The 19194-nt window shown below is 40.9% G+C and overlaps 2 protein-coding genes across 4 annotated transcripts in view; one reads left to right on the top strand and one right to left on the bottom strand.

Moving 5' to 3' along the window:
• Nucleotides 1–13863, top strand: part of entpd1 (ectonucleoside triphosphate diphosphohydrolase 1) — a 36823-nt gene extending 22960 nt beyond the window's left edge. Inside the window, exons 1-10 of one of the 3 annotated variants that reach the window (XM_054758243.1) lie at nt 206–350; nt 2873–3000; nt 6994–7111; nt 7875–8025; nt 8185–8344; nt 8466–8669; nt 11156–11413; nt 13055–13168; nt 13247–13384; nt 13471–13862. In XM_054758243.1, coding sequence (XP_054614218.1) covers nt 2875–3000; nt 6994–7111; nt 7875–8025; nt 8185–8344; nt 8466–8669; nt 11156–11413; nt 13055–13168; nt 13247–13384; nt 13471–13689 — 1488 coding nt within the window. In that variant the 5' untranslated portion in view covers nt 206–350; nt 2873–2874 and the 3' untranslated portion in view covers nt 13690–13862. Of the gene's footprint in view, nt 1–205; nt 351–2872; nt 3001–6993; nt 7112–7874; nt 8026–8184; nt 8345–8465; nt 8670–11155; nt 11414–13054; nt 13169–13246; nt 13385–13470 lie in introns of those variants that run through there. The other 2 variants (XM_054758253.1, XM_054758234.1) reach the window with 2 other exon arrangements.
• Nucleotides 13864–13866: 3 nt separating this feature from the next.
• LOC129170525 (potassium channel subfamily K member 1-like) lies at nt 13867–19140 on the bottom strand. Its single transcript, XM_054758265.1, has 3 exons — nt 17864–19140; nt 16501–16905; nt 13867–14916 (listed from the first exon to the last, which is right to left on the bottom strand). The coding sequence occupies exons 1-3, from the start codon at nt 18189–18191 to the stop codon at nt 14633–14635; spliced, it is 1017 nt and encodes a 338-aa protein (XP_054614240.1). The 5' UTR covers nt 18192–19140; the 3' UTR covers nt 13867–14632.
• Nucleotides 19141–19194: the final 54 nt, after the last annotated feature.

The raw sequence follows: 19194 nt of genomic DNA, 5'->3' as shown, positions 1-19194 counted from the left end.
GGATTCCGATCCGTCACAAGGATGACATCACAGTGGTCTGCAGTGATAAACAAAGAGCCAAACAAGGGAGTCCCCACTTCCTGTGCAGAATGAAGGGCGAGAGAGAGCACACTGTGGCTCTCACTGGCTGGCACGGCGAAGCGTCACCATGGTGACCGGCCTCGCTGGTGGGCATTGTGTGGGCGGGGCGGGGTAGAGAGGTTGGGGGAAGGTCACGGCAAAGTTTCACACATAAACGACTGGGTTCTAATCCTGGAAGGGGATTCTACATACACCTTCATCTTGTCTTTCCTCAATCCTTCTACCCTCCTGCCTTGGCCCAGCGCCCCTTCATGCAGTAGGCAACAGAGGTAAGTGCCCCACTGTTCGTCTCCTTTTCTCCATTTTGGTCCACTTTGGTCTGGTTCTGCTTGCCTTTTATGTGAGGTGTGTGTTTGTATGAGTCGTTCCATTGCAACATAGTATGTAGACACCTTTCACCTGGTCCACCCTTATGTAAACACTCCCCTCCATCTACATCTAGATACGTGTGTGTTTCCCATTAGTAAACAGTGGAAAAGCTCTAAGTACACTGCGAAGAAAGGAAATCCGGCACAATGTTTCCAGGTTGTTTAATGATCATACCAGTGACAGAATGAAATGAATTCCAAAAGTGACTTAGACGGAAAATCAAGTGAGACCACCAGGACCACTTTGCAATGCAAACAAGCTAGACTAACATCATTTTAACCTCATTAAACCTTACTCGATTGGAATTCAATAGATGGGCAGTGAATAATCGTGCCTCTCGTCTGCTAACACACTTAAAAAGCTAAAAAAAAAAGTACATTAGTTGTTGTACTCACTAAGTCACTTATGAAATGACACAGTGACTGTGTTGTCTAATGTTGGATTTGCCTGTCATAGACTCACCTCATGCTTTAAATGAAAGCCTGCTCAACCCCTGCTCAGCCCCTTATCATTCATATTGTCTTTTTTTCATCTTTCTTAAAGGATTAGTATTTATTCATCTATCAGGTCAAAAAAATCCCAAAAGAAATACTTATTTTTGTTAGTAATTGTACATGGCTTTTTGTGTGGAATCCTATTAGGACAGCATGCTCACCTTTCCACATGGCTTTTTCATCAAAATAAAATACAATAAGAATAATTTTGTTGGCGTAACCCAATAAATGAAAGTAGTTTGTCCTACTACATTGCTTTTTCTATTAAAAATACTACTAAATCCTTGTCCAAAAAGGAATAGTTGACCACAAAAGTTGTTTCTCATACTCAGTTAGAGTTCTTTTTCTTTTTAATAACCCAACAAATGTGTTTGTGTTTTTTTTACTAATTTGAGTACATTTTGTATGAAACTGTCTGAGAACGCTCACTTTCCTCCAGCAGTATGTCATTTTTCTGCTGAATGAGGTACTGATTGTCTTGCATGGAATTCTACTGAACCCAATAAATCAAAGTAGTTTTTCATACGATTACTTTTTTGGGTGAAGTTGTTTACTAGAGCAATTTATCATTTTTTGACTGATTTACACGCTGGCTTTTTTTGCATGATGTTCTACCACTAATTTTGCCACACATTTGCTTTATATACAGTAAAATAATAATTCTATCAAGTATTTTTTTCTGGTAACCCAATAAGTAAACGTAGTTTTTTCTACCGATTATGATTTTTTTTTGGTATGAAATCGTTTACTTGAGCAATATATTTTTTCACTTTTTTTTCATGCAGTTCTCCTAAATTGACTTTACCACACATTTACGTTATATAAAATGTTATTTTCATTTTTTGCCTACTAAGTATGACTTTTTTTAATCTGAAATATTTTTATTGAATTTGAACAAAGTGTACACTATGTTTACTGGAAGTTTTGACAGAGAACAAGAAAAAAATCAAAAATGACAAAGTAATAATAATAATAATAATAATAACAACAAGCCAAACAAGACAAAACAAATACTCCGCAAGGTAAGCCACAGACAGCCAAAAGAGATAGAGGTCCAAGTCTGGGAGGATAAGTCGATTAAATGTAAAACAACCAAAGCAAATTCATAAACAAAGTTTTTATTTTTAATGAAATTGTTTACATCTGATTTTTTTTGCATGAAATTCTACTAAATTCACATTACCACACAATTGCTTTATATAAAATCATGTTATTTTCAATGTTTTTTTCTAGTAATTAATCAATAAAAGCAGATTGTCCTACTAATTATGAAATGTATTGTATTTTTTGTATGAAATTGTTTACCCTAAGCAAGCAATTTTGTTATTGCTATTAACCCAAAAATATAGATAGATTTTGTAATAATTACAATATTTTTTCTGTGAAATTCTACATCTTTTTTAAGCCCCAATTTCACATTTTGTAAAAAAAAAAAATATGAAGAAGAAGCCTGAAGCCTACAAAATTCTTCTGCTTAGGATGTTTTCCTTCTAATCAGCTAATAAAAGTGTATTTTTTCACCTCACGAAAAGCTCATTGAGTTTTTTGTGATTGAAGGTGATTGTGAGCGTTATGTGAGCGAACAGGAATGTGTGTAATCATTATGCCTTCGTACGTCATGTCACTTCTGATAATAAATAACAGCTTGAGAGGATGAGAGGGACCAGGCTGGACCAGGCTGGACCAGGCTGGACCAGGCTGGACCAGGGCACCAGTCCATGTGTGCTGCGTCGGTTCCTCAACAACACAATTCAGTCATGTCAATTTGACACATGTTGTCTTTGCTCACATCTGCATGCAATCGGCTCTGACAACATCTTTTCTTCCTCTTTCCTTTCCTTCCCCTTTGTACTCCCCCCCCCCACCCCCTTTTTCTCTTCCTGTCTGTCTGTCTGTCTGTCTGCCTCCACCCACCCGCTCACCGGCAGAGATGAAAGACAAGAACCCCTGGAACATGTCGGTGACCGTCATCATCGCCGTCGTGGGCGTCATAGCCGTGGTCGCCCTGGTGACAGTAATGGTGGTCCAGAACATTCCCCTCACTCAGAAGTACAAGGTAGGCCTTGCAGTTGGCTTCATTCCCTCTGCTTACACTAATACACTCAGGTTATTGTTTATAGTTAATACAGAACATTCAAGCACATATACTCACATTGGGCTGCTTTTCTAGTCATGTTTTTGTTTGGCTGCCAACTCTCCTTGTCCTTTTTCTGCCATACCAAAGAAACATGTCGGACAAATTTATAAATTCTGCCTAGCAACCAGAAGTGGAAAGTACAGTCAAACTTGTCTATAGCGGCCACTAGAGGGAGTCTGCAAAAGATGCCGCTATAGACAGGTGGCCTCTATAGACAGGTTGGCGTCCAGTTTGAATGTTGACCAGTAGAGGGAAAAAAAACAAAAAAAAAGGGAAAAAATAATAATAATAATGTTGACCAGTAGAGGGCACTGCGGACTGCAGATAAAATTTGTACAGCACTACTAGGCTTGTTATTATCATGGTTCATGGTTTTAATCCTGAACATGCATGAGTCAAACAGTAGCACATCACATAGTACAATTCACAATTTTGCATGTCCAAAAAGGAGTAGGAAGAAGCAAAGCTTATTTAATCCTACCCCTCATCAGTTTCACATCAGTTGCAATACATTTATTCACCTCTTGTTCTTCCAAGTGTACTTTGTAGGTCTACATGACAATGTAGTGCAATCATAGCCAAGGTTTTTACTGACTAAAAGGAAGCTAGAGGCTTAATAATAACTGATAGAATATATCCACCACCCACAGAACAAAGCTGTGCTAGTAATGTCTTACGCTTGTTTTTTATATTTTACTTTTTATACGGCAGAGTGTCATTACAGCTTTAGTTCATCAGGAAGTGACGGGAAGTGACGGTGGGCGTCCCGAGCAGGAGAGCTAGGCTCAGTGCTAGCTGTGAGTTTGGAGAGAGTTGGGAAGTGTGTTTATGTTGGCGTGGATGTAAAGTCCTGCACTGTTCTCCGCTGTTAATAAAGCCATTAAAGTGCATCGGCGACGTGAGTCTCTCCTTCCCCACAACAAGCGGCATTACAGTATTGACCAGTGCACACCAGGAAATAAACGGTGTCATTTCTTACAGGCATTGGCTGGACAGCTATGTAGTGGGGCTTGTTTAACCTTTGCCTTGTGGGCAAGCAGGAAGGAGAGACGATGCTGAGAGATGTGTGTGTGTTCTGAGCTGCTGTCTGGTGGCCGCGTTCAATAAATAAAGTTGGCAGAAGAAACAGGAGAAGTTTCCTTCTTTGCTTCGGAGCTGAATAACACTGACAAGTTAACAGACTAGTAGCGAACGGAAAAGAAGACGGCTTTTTTTGTGTCGAATACAGAAGATGAGGACTTTGATGGATTTGTGGATGAGGATTGATGAAAAATAACATGAGTACATTCTAAAATACTTCAATTAAGTACAACCCAACTCAGTTTTGCTCCTGCTGCTTTTTAAAAACATATGCTAGCATGGTTTTAGCATGCAGGCAGTATTGTATTGTATTGTAGCGTCATTGGGAGCACGTCCTGTTCCCAGCCTAATTTGCGGTAATGTTTTGATGCAAATGCTCTTAAAGTTACATGTTTGACCAGGAAATAGCAAGCTCAAAAGAAGACGGCTTTTTTATGTGGAACAACTGACAGTTTGTGTGGATCTTGTGAATGATTGTGACTGAGCTAGGACTCAGTAATTAAAGTCTACACACGACGGCTTTATTGATTGAAAAACAAAACTTTTTCGTGCATGAAGCGTCTACTTGAGTCGGTAATTTGGCCGCTATATGCAGTCAGATATTGACCAAGGGAGACAAAATGGGTGGCCGCTGGCCGCGTTGGACAGGTGACTGCTATACACAGGGTCTATAACATGTAAATTTGCTGCGGGGGATTTTTCAGTGGCTGCTATAGGCAGGTGGCCGTTCTATAAAGGTGGCCGCTAAGACAGGTTTGACTGTACCAAACTTAACATTTTTTATGATATAAAATGTTCATTAAACAATTTTTTTGTACATTGTTTTACTACTTAACATTTTGTACCTCTCTTTACCAAACTCAAAATAAAAGTTGTCACTTGTTCAATTTAAAATTATGGTATGTATTTTTGTAAACAGTCCCACTAAATGTTTACGATTCTTAACATTGTTTATTCTTGTCATAATTGTGCCCTATGAATTCTGCCTAGCAACCAGAGGTGGAAAGAAACACATTTGACATTTTTCTTGATGTAAAATATTTATTTCAAACTTGTTTAGTAATCTACGTTTAGTAACTCCAGTTTACCAAAATAAATATATTTTTAAGCAAAGTAATTCATTCAAATTTTCACTTTTTAAAAGACATTACTTTTTTGTAAACAGTTGGACTAAATTCTCAAGATTATTATATTTGATAATAATGCACTACGGATTCTGCCTAGCAACAAGAGGTGGAAAGTAACACACTTAACATTGTTCTTTATGTAAAATGTTCATTTCAAACCATTTTTTTTGCCATCTACTTTTAGTAATTCAAATTTAGCAAAATAACTGTGTTTTTGGTAGAATAACTCATGAAAATGAAGGACAAATTAAGGAAAAATAATCCTACTAAACTCTTAAGATGATGATTTATTATTTGAGATAATAATGGAAACCTACAAATTCTCCCTAGCAACCACTGGTGGAACGTAACAAAATACATTTTTATATTATTCAAATACTGTATATATGTATTTATATTATTCAAATTATAGTAATTGAATCAATTTAATTATAATATTGTATTATTAATATTATGTCATTTTGAAATTCTGTAATAGTACATTTTAGGACTACCACATTAAGTATATGACTACATTTTTAATGAAATCCACTATGGAGTAAAGACAATATGAATAAAATGCTGCCAGAAAGGGATATTTATAGTAACTAAGTCACTTTTACTGAATATACTTTCAATTGGTTACTTTCTGCTTGACTTGAGTCCATTTTTAAACATCAACTTGAGTAAAATGTCACTCACGTAACAGTACTTTTTACTCCAGGACAATATTTTAGTATTTTTTCCACCTCATTTGTTGATCTACGCCTACTAGCTCACTAACGTTTTAAGTTTTTTAAGTTTTTTAAGTTTTATAATGAATAACGTCGACCAGAGTGCATTAAAATGTAGTCTAGGGAGGAAGCACGATAAGTGGGGTCACACTTGTAAAAAGGTACACTTCAAGAAAGTTCAAGAAAACACGATCAATTCTGACTAGGAGACTAGCAGTCTAACCGCTTCTTTTGCACTGTACAGTATTTCTTTACTGTGCTCTGGGCTTTTTTTGTATTTTTCCCATTTGTGGAAGCAATTCTCCAAGGAGCTTTAGGTATTAGGGTCTTTTACGTCCACCGGCTAACTGTTACTTTCAGGATTCATTTGAAGATTTTATTGCCTGTTTTTAAATGCCTAAATGGGTTACCCCCCTCCTATTTAAGAGATTTTCCTGATTTTGCACTGAGGTCTTATACCCAGGCTCTTTTACACTGTCCCAGGACTAGACTAACAACAAGAGGAGCTTTTGCGGTCGCAGGCCCTAAACTATGGAACTCTCTCCTTTGCAAATCAAAACTGCTCCTTCTGTGGCGAGTTTAAAATCTGCACTAAAAACACACCTTTATTCACTGGCTTTTTAGAAGAGCTCATTTAGACATTTTGATCTATTTATTTTATTTTTAAGTTTTTTATTGTATTAAATGTTTTAATTGTTTTTCTACTTTTTCCCTATTGTTTTTATTAGTACAACACATTTGGGGCAGCATTAACTCTTTTCAAATAAACCTTGACCTTGACATCGTGTGTTTTAAAAAGTGCATCAAAAGTAAGCTAGTGGTTCTTTTTTCTGACGTAAAAGCTCCACTGACATGAACTCACAGCTGTTGGAGATTAGCATCTCCAGTCTAGTAAACACATCCAGCTACACTAAACAAGCTATCACCGTGTTTGCACATGCTCGGTGAATGACACAACACGCTTATAAACGTGCCGTTTTTTTGCTTCTCAGTATGGCATCGTACTGGACGCCGGCTCCTCCCACACGACCGTGTTTGTCTACCAGTGGCCTGCAGAGAAGGACAACAACACGGGACGAGCCGAACAGAAGTACTCCTGCAATGTCAAAGGTAGGTTAAGCCTTGGCTAGGCTAACAACATCATGCATGATACAATACAGTCATCCCTAGTTTATCACGGACACGATGATAAGTGAATTCCAGGCGACGGGATCGCTGCATGGACGCAACAGACGACCGCCGCTTTAAGCATTAGCATGCTAGTGTGCTAACTAATTAGCAAAGTAAGATGAACACAGAATAGAAGGAGAACTTGTTTTCACATGTCATGGCTAATGTTTTTTCAATGTAACATTACTATGCCATGTGACCAGAATACTACTTATGATTTGTCTTACAATATTTTTAGCAATAGGTTGTTAGCATGTTGGCCACAACAGAAGAAGATCTGGGTTCCAATCTCCGCTTGCATGTGTATGTGGGTTTTCTCCGGGTACTCCGGCTTCCTCCCACATTCCAAAAACATGCATGTTAGGTTAATTGGAGACTCTAAATTGTCCATAGGTATGAATGTGAGTGTGAATGCTTGTTTGTCTATATGTGCCCTGCCATTGGCTGGCCACCAGTCCAGGGTGTACCCCACCTGTCGCCCGAAGTCAGCTGGGATAGGCTCCATCGCGCCCTAGCGAGGATAAACAGCATAGAAAATGGATGATAATAGGTCACCAAAAGCGATCATTTATTAATTAATAAATGTTGGGAAAAACGCAATAGAGTGAGAGAGCGACGTTTGAACCACTAAGTGGTGCAGGACAACTGTCATAATAATAATAATAATAATAATAATAATGCATGAATTCCTTCTTTGCTGCAGGTCCAGGTATCTCCAGCTATTCAGCGACTCCCTCGAAGGCCGGGGAGTCCCTGCGAGCGTGCATGCAGGAGGTGGAGGAAAATATTCCCAGGAAAAGACATGCTGAGACACCGCTTTACCTTGGAGCCACAGCTGGGATGAGACTGCTGGAGTAAGGCATCAACAAGATCAATACCTCTAATGTGTTGCTTTTCCATGTGTTGATTTACACACTCGTATATCTACCAGCTGTCTATTCATTACGAGCGAGACGCCATATTAATATTGCTAATCAATGCGTGTGTGTGTGTGTGCGCGCGCGCGCATGCAGGAAGGCCAACAGCTCTGCATCCGAGGAGGTCTTCAAGTCCGTCTCGGAGACCCTCCAGAAGTTCCCCTTTTCCTACCAGGGTGCCAGGATCCTCAGCGGCCAGGAGGAGGGTGCCTTCGGCTGGGTGACGGTCAACTACTTGGATGACCGCCTCAAGCAGGTTCCAGCGCTTGTCTCATTCTGCAGGTTTTTATTGATGGCCAGCCCCCGCTGCACTTAGACTTTGATATGCCTTTGTGGGCGTGTGCGTGCGTGCGTGCGTGTGTGTGTGTGTGGTGCAGGGTCTGAAGACCACGGGGGCTCTTGACCTCGGCGGGGCGTCCACCCAGATTAGCTTTGTGTCCAAAATATTCCACAGCTCTGAGTCACCCGGCAACTCTGTGACCTTCCGCCTCTACGGGAACGACTACAACCTTTACACGCACAGCTTCCTGTGCTACGGGAAGGACCAAGCGCTGAGGATGGCGCTGGCACACCAGACTCAGGTACACGCCTCTTAGGTTCTATGTCGCACGCCCCTTGGAATCTAGTGACCTTGCGCAGCGCAAAGCGAAGTACAGCACGGAGGTTACTTTTTTGCCAGCCTTCTGTTCGTTTGAATATTGTTTGTGTTCAAAACAACTTGAAAAGTTCTGAATGGATTTGAATGAAAATGTCATGAATTGTCGGAAATGGAATATTGAAGAACTGATTCAATTTTGGGGTGATCCGGATCACCGTCTGGATCCAGGAATTTTTTAAAGGATTCTTTATCATTGCCAAAGAGGTGTCACCATTGGGTATTGCTGTCGAAGACTTGACCCCCGGTAGGCAGAGAGGAGGCGCTAAAGTGCAAATAAAGGTCTCTTATATTGCAGATGCATGTAATCACCAGAGAACAAAAACCAAAAACGACAGAGAAAAAAGGCTCTGTGAAAAACTAATACCAGAGTGCTCTAAACAGGTAAGTCTATTTCCTCAGGTGACGGCACCAGTCAAGTAACGAGGTCCATCAACTGTCACAATAACAATGAACCAGCGCCGCTGGTCTTTTAACTGCCGCAAATGAAGATTGTCTGCAGCTGTGCGGCCACCAGGCGTGGAGCAGCTGTCCCATCCACCACGCTGGAAGCACATATCACCAGAATAAGGGCGCAGGACAGGAAGTACTCGCTCCTGTCCTGCGGAACATGACAAGAGGACCATTTTCCCCATCGGTGCACATAACTTCACAAAAAATGGTCAGAGGTTGTACAGGTTGTACAAAATATCAAATATCATTTCCACGTTTCTAAAATTCACACATTTCCCAAATGAACGGGTACATTTTCAAACTTCCACAATTCCTACAATGTACAGATTCCAACCATTCCACTCATTCTACACTTTCAAAATGACCACTTTTCACATTCCAAAAATTCAAACACTTTGACAAAATTTCCACTTTTTGGTCACGACGCTTCGTTGTTTTCTAAGATTTATTTCAACGAGTGGCCGACTCAGCCGATTCAAGCCATTCCAGCCTCAAACTGTTCAACACGTTCAGACTACCTACGGTTTATTTATACTGGAAACTAATTCAACGTTTTCCAAAAATTGACACTTTTCCGTAAAACTGCTACTTCTGCTTCCACATTTGTCAACCGATTCACGTCATTCCAACATCAACACTTTCAACAACGCCAGGACATTCATGCTAACATTCATACATTTCAACCACATCTCAGTACAGTTGAAGCTCACCTTCAAAACTCTTCCTACTTTCATTCAAACATTTCTGCAGCATTTCAGTTCAGCATGCACACACAATTTCGACAAAGTTGAAATTGCTTGGTCTAGTTATGAATCCAATTGCTCATGGTATGTTTTCATGCTCCAGGAATCTAAATATGTAGATCAAATAAACGTAGGACTAATATTTACGGTGTAAATCAATATATGGGGGAAGTATGGGGGTTGGCGAAGGTCTTTTTAATTTTTCAAACTCACCCAGAACACCTTTAAGGACCGTGCTTTTGCTAATTGATCGCAATATTTAACACAGCAGTACGATTACAGTAATCCCTCATTTAGCGCAGTTAATTGGTTCCAGACCCGAGTGTGATAAATGAATTTCCACAAAGTAGGTTTCCTTATTTTTTAATGGAATATTATCATTGTTAGAGCATAGAAAGTGTTTTCACGACCTTCTGAATATGTTTTCTAACATTATTTGAGCCCTCTAAACATGAACACAACCATGGGAGACTCGTACAATTCGCACTGATGTGAACACGTCGCTCACGGCTGTCGCTCGTCACAGCCACTCGTCGCCTCCCGTGTGCAGGGTTTGCTATGCGTTGGCGAAGAGTTTTGACAGTAGCAGTCGTTTGTCGCTTCCTGTGTGTGGCGCCCATTAGAGCCACATAGACGGGTTCGGGTTCTGAGAAGCTCAGGGAGGGGTCTCCTGCGGGTGCCCAGAGTCAGGACTAAACACCGTGTGGCTGCGTTTCAGTTTCATGCTGCCAAAATACAAATCCAAGCTGAAAACACGACTATTCAATTGTGCATTTCACAACTGAAAGTATTTTCTCTTTATTTTTAATTTTTTTGGTTTTATGGAATGATTGATGGAATTTTATGGAATGATTTTAGGAAGTGATTTTACCCTTCTTTTCTGTAAAGCACCTTGAATTACCTTGTGTATGAATTGTGCTCTATAAATAAACTTGCTTTGCCTCACCTATTTAAAAAAAATGTATTAAATTGCAATATATATGATTTTCAATCAAGCATAATATTTATTTTTTGGGGGTGGATTATTTTAAAAATATACTTATTTGAATCTTATTACCTCTGGCAGCTGTTTGAAAAAAATTCAGTAAATCATCAAAGCTATAAATGCATACTTAAAAAACAAAAAAGCATTGTCGTGGTAAAAGTCCAAGTATTGTTTTATCTGTTCCACCATGTTTTCCATCCTCCTTGACCTTGTCGTGTGTCTGTCCGGCAGGCAAGTCCTCAAGCAGTATCCGACCCGTGTTTCCACCCGGGTTACAGCGAAACAAAGGAGTACTCGACCCTCTACGACAGCCCCTGCGTGTCGGACAGGAAGCCCCAAGAAGCCCCGCTGACGTTCCAACACCGCGGCATAGGAAAGTTCCAACAATGCCAGGAGATCGTACGAAACCTCTTTGACTCCAGCCAGTGTCAATACAGCCAGTGCTCCTTCAACGGGGTCTACCAGCCTACCCTGCAGGGGATGTTCGGGGTGAGTGTAGACTACCACAATGTATTCCATCTTCTACTTTTTTCATGCATTATAAGAAACAAGTGGATGAAAATGCCTATTAGCGCAGCGATCCCCAACCCCCGGTACCGGGTCGTGGGTCATTTGGTACCGGGCTGCACAGAAAGAAGAAATAATTTCCATTATTTCATTTTTTTGAATGTTTCATTTTGAAAAGTGGCCGGATTCTCTCTGTACATCCGTGTCACTTGACGCATGTCCATTGTGGGTGTGCTAACTTTATCTCATGCCGCACAGATAGACTACTACTGTATTTTTACCATTTTTCTTTCACCTCATATTTGGTGTCAAATGCTGATACTATGTAGGAATGCATAAAGGTAAGTTTTGATGACTTATTGAGTGCTAATGTGCACATTTGTCTCAAGTTAATTCATGCTAGCACACTGCCTTTTAACACACACGTCAAACAGCCATGTAATAATTTTAACTGGTGGATGGTGGGTCGACATTCATTTTGTGCTTTTAATTTGATGTTATTCATGTCTTAGTTTTACACAATAAATAATAAATACGATAAATTAGATCACTATAATGTACGAAACCCCGTCCCCTCGGTCCGCGGGAGATTTGTGGGAACACAAGACGGTCAGTGAGTCAAAAAAGGTTGGGGACCACTGTTTTAGCGCATAGTTGCTCCGTCTAGTGGTGAAGTTGGTGTATTACACTTTATTCTCAAGGCGGTAAAACTGAAAGACAATTTTGGCCCATGTTGATATCTCAAGTAACGATAGAAACAAAAAATATTATATTAAGTCCTCTGCACATCAAAAAAGAAATAACATTGATAAGAAATCATCCAACATTAAAAAAAAGACTGTGCTCTCCATTGCCATTGATGCCATGCCTCAATCAAATGCCTCATTTTAAATAAATCACTCCAAATAAAACAAAAATTATATATTTGCTTAATTTTACATTTTTAAATAATATATTTAAATAGTTAAATGACAAACAATGAATACACAAACACCTCACTTTAAATAAATAAACAAAAGGTCACTCTAATTAAACAAATAAGGTAAAAACAAAGTAATCACATTTATAACAGTGCACTTCTATCTAAAATCACAATAGACGCAATAGATGACGTGCTCGCTTTAAATGAGTCAAATAACTCACTCAAATAAAAAATCAAATAAAAAAGGGTTTCTTAAAATCCCATTTAATTACAACAATACACTCCTATATTATACCACAATATAGACCATGCCTCAAAAAAAAGGGCTCACTTTAAAGAAATCAAACAAATGGAAAATTTTTTTTTATCACAACATACTTTTATACCATAAAAAATAAATTAAATATTATTCTGATTTTTTAAATTATATTATAGTATGTGTATTTTATATTTTAAAAAAATTATATATATATATATGGGTGAAAAAAGAATTACAAATAGATTTTATTGACTATAATTTTTACATATAAATGATAGTAAGTAAGTTACCTAAACCACCTTACTGCTAATAAACTCCTGCAGTTAAGTCCCCCAGTCCTTATTTGAGGAAGTACGGTAAGTCATGAAGGCCAGAATTACTTCTTGTGTTAATTGTGAATTTTTGGGGGGTTTTTTCCTCCTTGATCATGATGATGCTACAGGCCTTCTCCGCCTACTACTACACCATGAGCTTCCTCAACCTCACCGACACGTCCGTCACTCTGGATACAGCCAAGGAGAGGATAGCAAACTTCTGCGCTACGCCTTGGGAGCAGGTCGGGGATCAAATTGATGGACATACTTTACTTCTGTGTCTCTGTGGTATAGTGAAGCACTGATGTGTTTAATTGCAGGTGAAGCAGCAGAATCCCGGCATCAAGTTGAAGTATTTAGTTGGGTACTGTTTCGCTGGCACCTACCTCATCACGCTGCTCACAGACGGATACAACTTCACCTCAGAGACCTACTCCAGCATCAAATATGTACACCAGGTCAGTAAGAGATGCTCTGCTACCTCATACATTCAGTATGTACACTGTTGACCTGTTGGGGGATGTTTTTGGTTATATAACCTCAGATAAAAGGAAGCGACGCCGGCTGGACTTTGGGCTACATGTTGAACCTGACCAACATGATTCCCGCCGAGGCTCCCGATATGCCCCCCCTGCCCTATGCCGGCTACGTCACCATCGTCACAGTCATCGCCTTGATGCTCTTCTCCATCTTCCTCCTCTGCGTGTATTCCTTCAGGCCTCGCTGCACCAAGCCGCCACTGCCGTCGGCACAAATCATATAAACACACACAATCTAAAGGACAGCATGGTGGGGTTACGCATAAGTCTGCACATGAACTTTAATGTGAATGTAATAATGTATAAATAAAATAACATACATTTATACACACATTTTTATCATGGTTGGTAAAGTTGTACTTTAATTTTTATCCTATTTTTAAAAAAATATCTCAAAGCCATCAAGATGAGCATGGTGTTTATTTAAAAATATACATTTTAGCTTTCACTGGCTTGTAAATTGCCTGCAGCTTAATTTAAAAAACAAATAGAACTGCATAGAGATGAATGCCAGTGCTGCCTTCTGGTGTTCAAACTCACACATTGCAAATGAATGAGCGCCAACTGAAGGTTTTATCCATCCATTTTCTATGCCGCTTCTCATTAGGGTCGAGGGAGTATGCTGGAGCCTATCCCAGCTGACTTCGGGCAACAGGCGGGGTACACCCTGGACTGGTTGTCAGCCAATCGCAGGGCATGAAGCTTTTATGTAACAACAATATGACCTCAGAATTCGTTTTGGAGTGTAAAAACGAAACATTTCCACAAAGGTTGGTAACCCTCCACTTTAGTGATTAACTGAATATATTTACAGGAGATCTGTGCCATTTTGACCTTGGTGGAGGTCTGCGCTCCACTCAGAACCATTGTAGTGTAGAACTACACCGTACAGGGACGTCTAATATTTTGCTAGTTAAGTGTAAGCAAAATGGCACCTTGTGTGAACGTCATCCCACTTTCTGGCAGGAAGTGGAAACTTTCCAGCCCTTCCTCTGCATTCCCGGTCCAACTCTTATCTGCAGGGAACGGCCCACAAGGGAGAACAAAAAATGTGGATAATAAAAGGGCGCATCCTGCTTAAACTGTAAGAGTCTTGGCCAGAGAAGTCACTAATGACAGAGCAGACAGCCATGTTTGTTCTCAAAGCACTTCCTCACTCTTGCAAGCTCAGCCCAGTTTGCTGTGCAGGCTAGAGGACCCCGAAGCCGGCGTGTATGACGCCCGCATGGAGGCAGCTTGCTCGGACACGGACGAGATGCCTGCCGAGTGATAGTTGACGGGCGGGTCGTTGGTGGCGGCAGTGTGCTCCTGCTCGATGATGTTGGCCGTCTCGGCATCCAGCTCCCGGACGTCCTCCTGGTAGAACCTCTGCCTGAGGCGCCTCATCTGGGGGAGCTCCACGCACGTCTCCATCAGCACCAGCACGCACACCAGGCCCAGCAGCAGGTACACTACCAAGACACAAATGATCGGGTGACATTTTTACACACCACACTAATCCAACATCATGCCCAAAATATCACAAATTAACCATTTTACATTGAGAGTTTGAAGTTTTGTTGGACTTTTAAGGCAAATCTAGCCCTTTAAGACAATTAAGAACGATAAAAGGTTACTTTAAAAACGAATAATAAAAAATATATATTTTTAAAAATTATAATCAAAGAAATAAATAAAATGTTTGCCTGTACTGTTAGTAAAGCATGTATGGTGGCCAGTTTGACACTGGAACAGACCAATTCAAACTTTATTATTTTCAGTGAGGAAAACTTTTTTTTTTTATCTCCCATGTTTTGTTGATTTTTTAAGCAGAATTTTCCCACAAAATTCAGGTTGAACTCCACTTTTTCATACCACACCAGTGTCACAATTTGCGGTGTGGCTGTCGAATGCTTGACCCCTGGTATGCAGAGAGACAGGCAGCGTGCAAATAAAGGTGTTTTAGCAAGCAGGAGCAGGTGCTCACAGTTGTGCAGAGAATGAACAACAAAAAATGACAGAGAAAAAGGCTTTGCGAAAATACCACAGGTAGATCTGGAGAGAGCAGCAGGCAGGACGTCACGTTCAGGTGACAGCAGGGGTGAGGATAACCAAGGTAATGAACCGGCACCATCCCTGTGGCGACGCTGGGCTTATAAACCCAACTAATTGGAATTGCACACAGCCACGTACCGTTCCGCTGTGGTGAAACGGCTGCATACTACACCCAGCAGAAAGTACACCATACAAAATAAAAGGACCGGACAGGAAGTCACCCTTCCTGTCCTGCGGATCATAACAAAAGCAGACAGTATTTAACAACATTACTTCAAATGTTGCCTGTACTATTGATAAAGCTTAAATGGTGGCCACAGTTTGACCCTGGAACAGATTCATTCAATTTCTATTGTTTTCTATGGGGTAGTATATGTTTTGTTTGACTTTTGAGGCAGAATTTTCCAGGAAATCTTGTTTTGAACTTGGTGACCACAGCTTGACCCTGAAACAGACCAATTCAATTTCTATTATTCTCTATATAGATTTTTTTTAAAGTATCTTACGTTTTGTGTGACTTTTGAGCAGAGTTTTCCACAAAATCCAAGTTGAACTCCAAATTTTTACAACCTTTGGAATGTTCGACGACACCAGGAGTAAGCAGACGAACACCCAAACACTTTTGTAGGACAATTAAGACTGTTAAATCATTGCTTTTACTGTTAATAAAGCTTGTATTGTGGCCACAGTTTGACCCTGGAACAGATTAATTCAAGTTCTATTATTCCCTATGGTGAAAATATTTTTTTGTAAAGTCTTTTATGTTTTGGTTGACTTTTGAGGCAGACTTTCCCAGAAAATCCTGTATGAACTTCACATTTTTACAATTTTCGGAATGCTTGACTATACCGGAGCATATGTGAAGTAAGAATATTCACATTTAAACGCTTGTAGGACAGTTAAGAACTTGTAAGAGGTTGTATGGTGGCCACAGTTTGACCCTGGACTAGATCAATTCAATTTCCATGACTTTATACTGTATGTGAGAAAGAGTGTTTTACCAGTAATGACCAGCTTGTAGAACTGCTGGTGCGGGTTGTCCTCTGTGCTGTGCGTCTCCCCTGGGACGTAGTCTCCGAGACCGATGGTGGTCAAGGAGATGAAGCAGAAGTAGAGTGACTCCAGAAAGTTCCAGTCCTTCTCCAGAGTGAAGAAGATCCAGGAGGGGATGACAAGCAGCAGCATGGCCACCATGATGGCCAGGACAGTGGCGTGGACGATGGCGAACTTGGACTTGGACACGGCCCACCGGCGAGGAAAGTAGGAGAGGGGGCGGCGGGTCACCAGGACCATGATCCTTTGCACCACGGCCGAGAGGAAGAACAGGGTGGCAGGGATGCCCACGAGGGAGTAGATGATGCAGAAGGCCTTCCCTTCGTCTGACAGAGGAACGGTATGGCCGTACCCTACACACAAGGAAGTACACGCTATAAAAACACAAATACCCACTGAAGCACAGCCTCCACCCTCATCTTTACATCAGATATTACAACAGGTATGACAACATGTGGTCCATTCAGCATTATGCATCATTTATAGATCTTTGACTAGCATTTTTGCAGTAGATCAAGAAAAAACTACAATATCCTAGCTTTACAGGTACAATGTGTTGTTACCTGTGTAGTACCATTAAAAGTCCTGCTTTAGTTGCCTTCATTCTTGATTTACTTACTGTGAGCTGAAAATGGTACAAATAATGACTTTGGAGTTCAATAATTAGTACTGTGTGGTACATTTGTGTAGACTGAGGTACTTTAGCACGTATTATCTAGTTTCCCAGAGAGGTGAAACCACCAAATTTCAAGGTTTTTCAACATTACATCACTTATGTACCTTTCAGAAACCTATAAAAAAAAAGTACACAACATTACCTAAAATGCCCACTCGTGTTTATACTTAAGTAGACAATATGGCGTCCTATTGCGTGTACTTGTGTAGTACCATTGAAAGCTGAAGATGACTGATGGAAACGTGGCTGCCAATTTGCACTTACGGCCTCTCCGACCACCAAACATTCATTCACATTCATACATCAGTGTGGGTAGCCATGGGGGCAAAGTGGGTGAAGTGTCTTGCCCAGGAACATAACAACAGTGACTGGGTTGAGGGACCCGTGATCAAACCGTCAACCTTCTGTAATTTCTGTAACATTCTGTAATTTCTACTGTAATTTTTTTGTAATAATCAGACAATGCCCACCAACTTTGTTTTCATTTGCGTTGAAAAAAATCTTCACAAGGACAGACACTTTTGTCTACCCCACTGGCACCCAAAAGTCCCTGTCCCCACCTGTGCCTGGTTTGTTTGCCCCTCTAAGTCAGCCCTAAAGCGGGCTTGCTAGGTGTCCTCTCTCGGGGGACTGACCTGTGGTAGTGAGGACTGTGCTGGTGAAGAACAAGGAGGACAAAAAGTCCCAGTTCCGGTGGCTGCTACTTCTCAGGACCGACACGCCATAATTGTTGGCCTCCAGGGCGCGCACCAGCAGCTCCCGGAGACGCGCTTCCGACACGCAGGTGTTGTTACGGAGGAAGTCCCGGTGATAGGCCTCCAATTCAGCCCGCAGCTGGACCTCGTAGGGCAGCTCGATGGCGGAGAAGACCCCAGCGCCGACGAGGAGGTAGGCGGCGTAGGCGAGCACCAGCACGGTGAAGTTGAGCGCCGACTGATGACGCGAGGCGATGCAGACCTCCATGGCGGTCCTTTTACTTTTAAAATCACCGACAAACTCACCGGCTACCAGTGGCGACTATGGTCGGTTTACTGGCAGCTTCTTCCTCCTTCGTTACGTCTCAGGAGACGGTGACGTCACTCACCTGGACAGGTGACGCTAGCCAGCGGCTTTTTAAAAAAGGTGACAGAACACAAGCAAATACCCGTCATTTAACTGTAAAATGTTTTTTTTACTCCTCGCTTATATGTGCTTTGGTGTCAAGACTTTTTTTGGTTTTTATGCTGCTATGGACACGCCTCCCACATCAACTGGTTTAACTGGTTTGGACACCGCGGGGTTTGGCTCCGCTTAAAGGAAGGTCATGTCATATTTACTGCATTGGGTACACCTGCACAAGCTGAATTACAAAAGAACTGCATCGACATATTTATATTTAGAAAGATGATGATTGTTTTCATGGCACCGGAGCGAGTGAATGTCACGGAGAGACCACTAGATGGCAGTAGAGACCATGTTGACAGTCACTGGCTACTTGATTAGGTACACTCTCAAGACAAGATCTAATGTAAAAAAAAATAAACAAAAAAATCGTTGTTTCTAATGTTTGCGAAAACTGGTAACCAGAATATTGTAAACTGTTGTCAGTGTGATGCAGTGCAGTTATGCAACCGCAACACATTTTTTAAACTAAAAATGAGTGCACCTGATTAACTTTTAGCTAATTGCCATCTCCAATCCATCTGACGGTGTCAATCAAAAATAGTGTGGCTGTGGTACAGTGAGCATGCCCTCATGAAATATAATACAGTTGGGCACCTCCCCTATGCCCCAAAAAACGTATTCTCCACCTCAACCCAGACTCCGTTTACTCTCACTGCAGGAAGTAAAAGTCATCCGGCCTTTAAACATAAACATAAAGATACTAAAGTTAGCTTAGCAGGTTTGTAAAAAAAATGATTTTCTGTATTTTCCTCAAGCTGCTGCGCCTCCCCATCCTGGGACATCACACTTTGAAAACCCCTGG

Source organism: Dunckerocampus dactyliophorus, chromosome 2 (genome assembly GCF_027744805.1).
Source record: "Dunckerocampus dactyliophorus isolate RoL2022-P2 chromosome 2, RoL_Ddac_1.1, whole genome shotgun sequence".
Taxonomy (NCBI): domain Eukaryota; kingdom Metazoa; phylum Chordata; class Actinopteri; order Syngnathiformes; family Syngnathidae; genus Dunckerocampus; species Dunckerocampus dactyliophorus.
This window is presented reverse-complemented; position numbering and strand designations above follow the sequence as displayed.

Excerpts from the sequence above, each read along its gene's own strand:
- LOC129170525 (XM_054758265.1), bottom strand. The coding sequence starts at position 18,191 with ATGGAGGTCTGCATCGCCTCGCGTCATCAGTCGGCGCTCAACTTCACC. Across the intron at positions 16,906-17,863 it reads CACAGTCCTCACTACCACAG|GGTACGGCCATACCGTTCCT; the intron begins GTCAGTCCCCCG and ends CCTTGTGTGTAG. Across the intron at positions 14,917-16,500 it reads CTACAAGCTGGTCATTACTG|TGTACCTGCTGCTGGGCCTG; the intron begins GTAAAACACTCT and ends GTGTCTTGGTAG.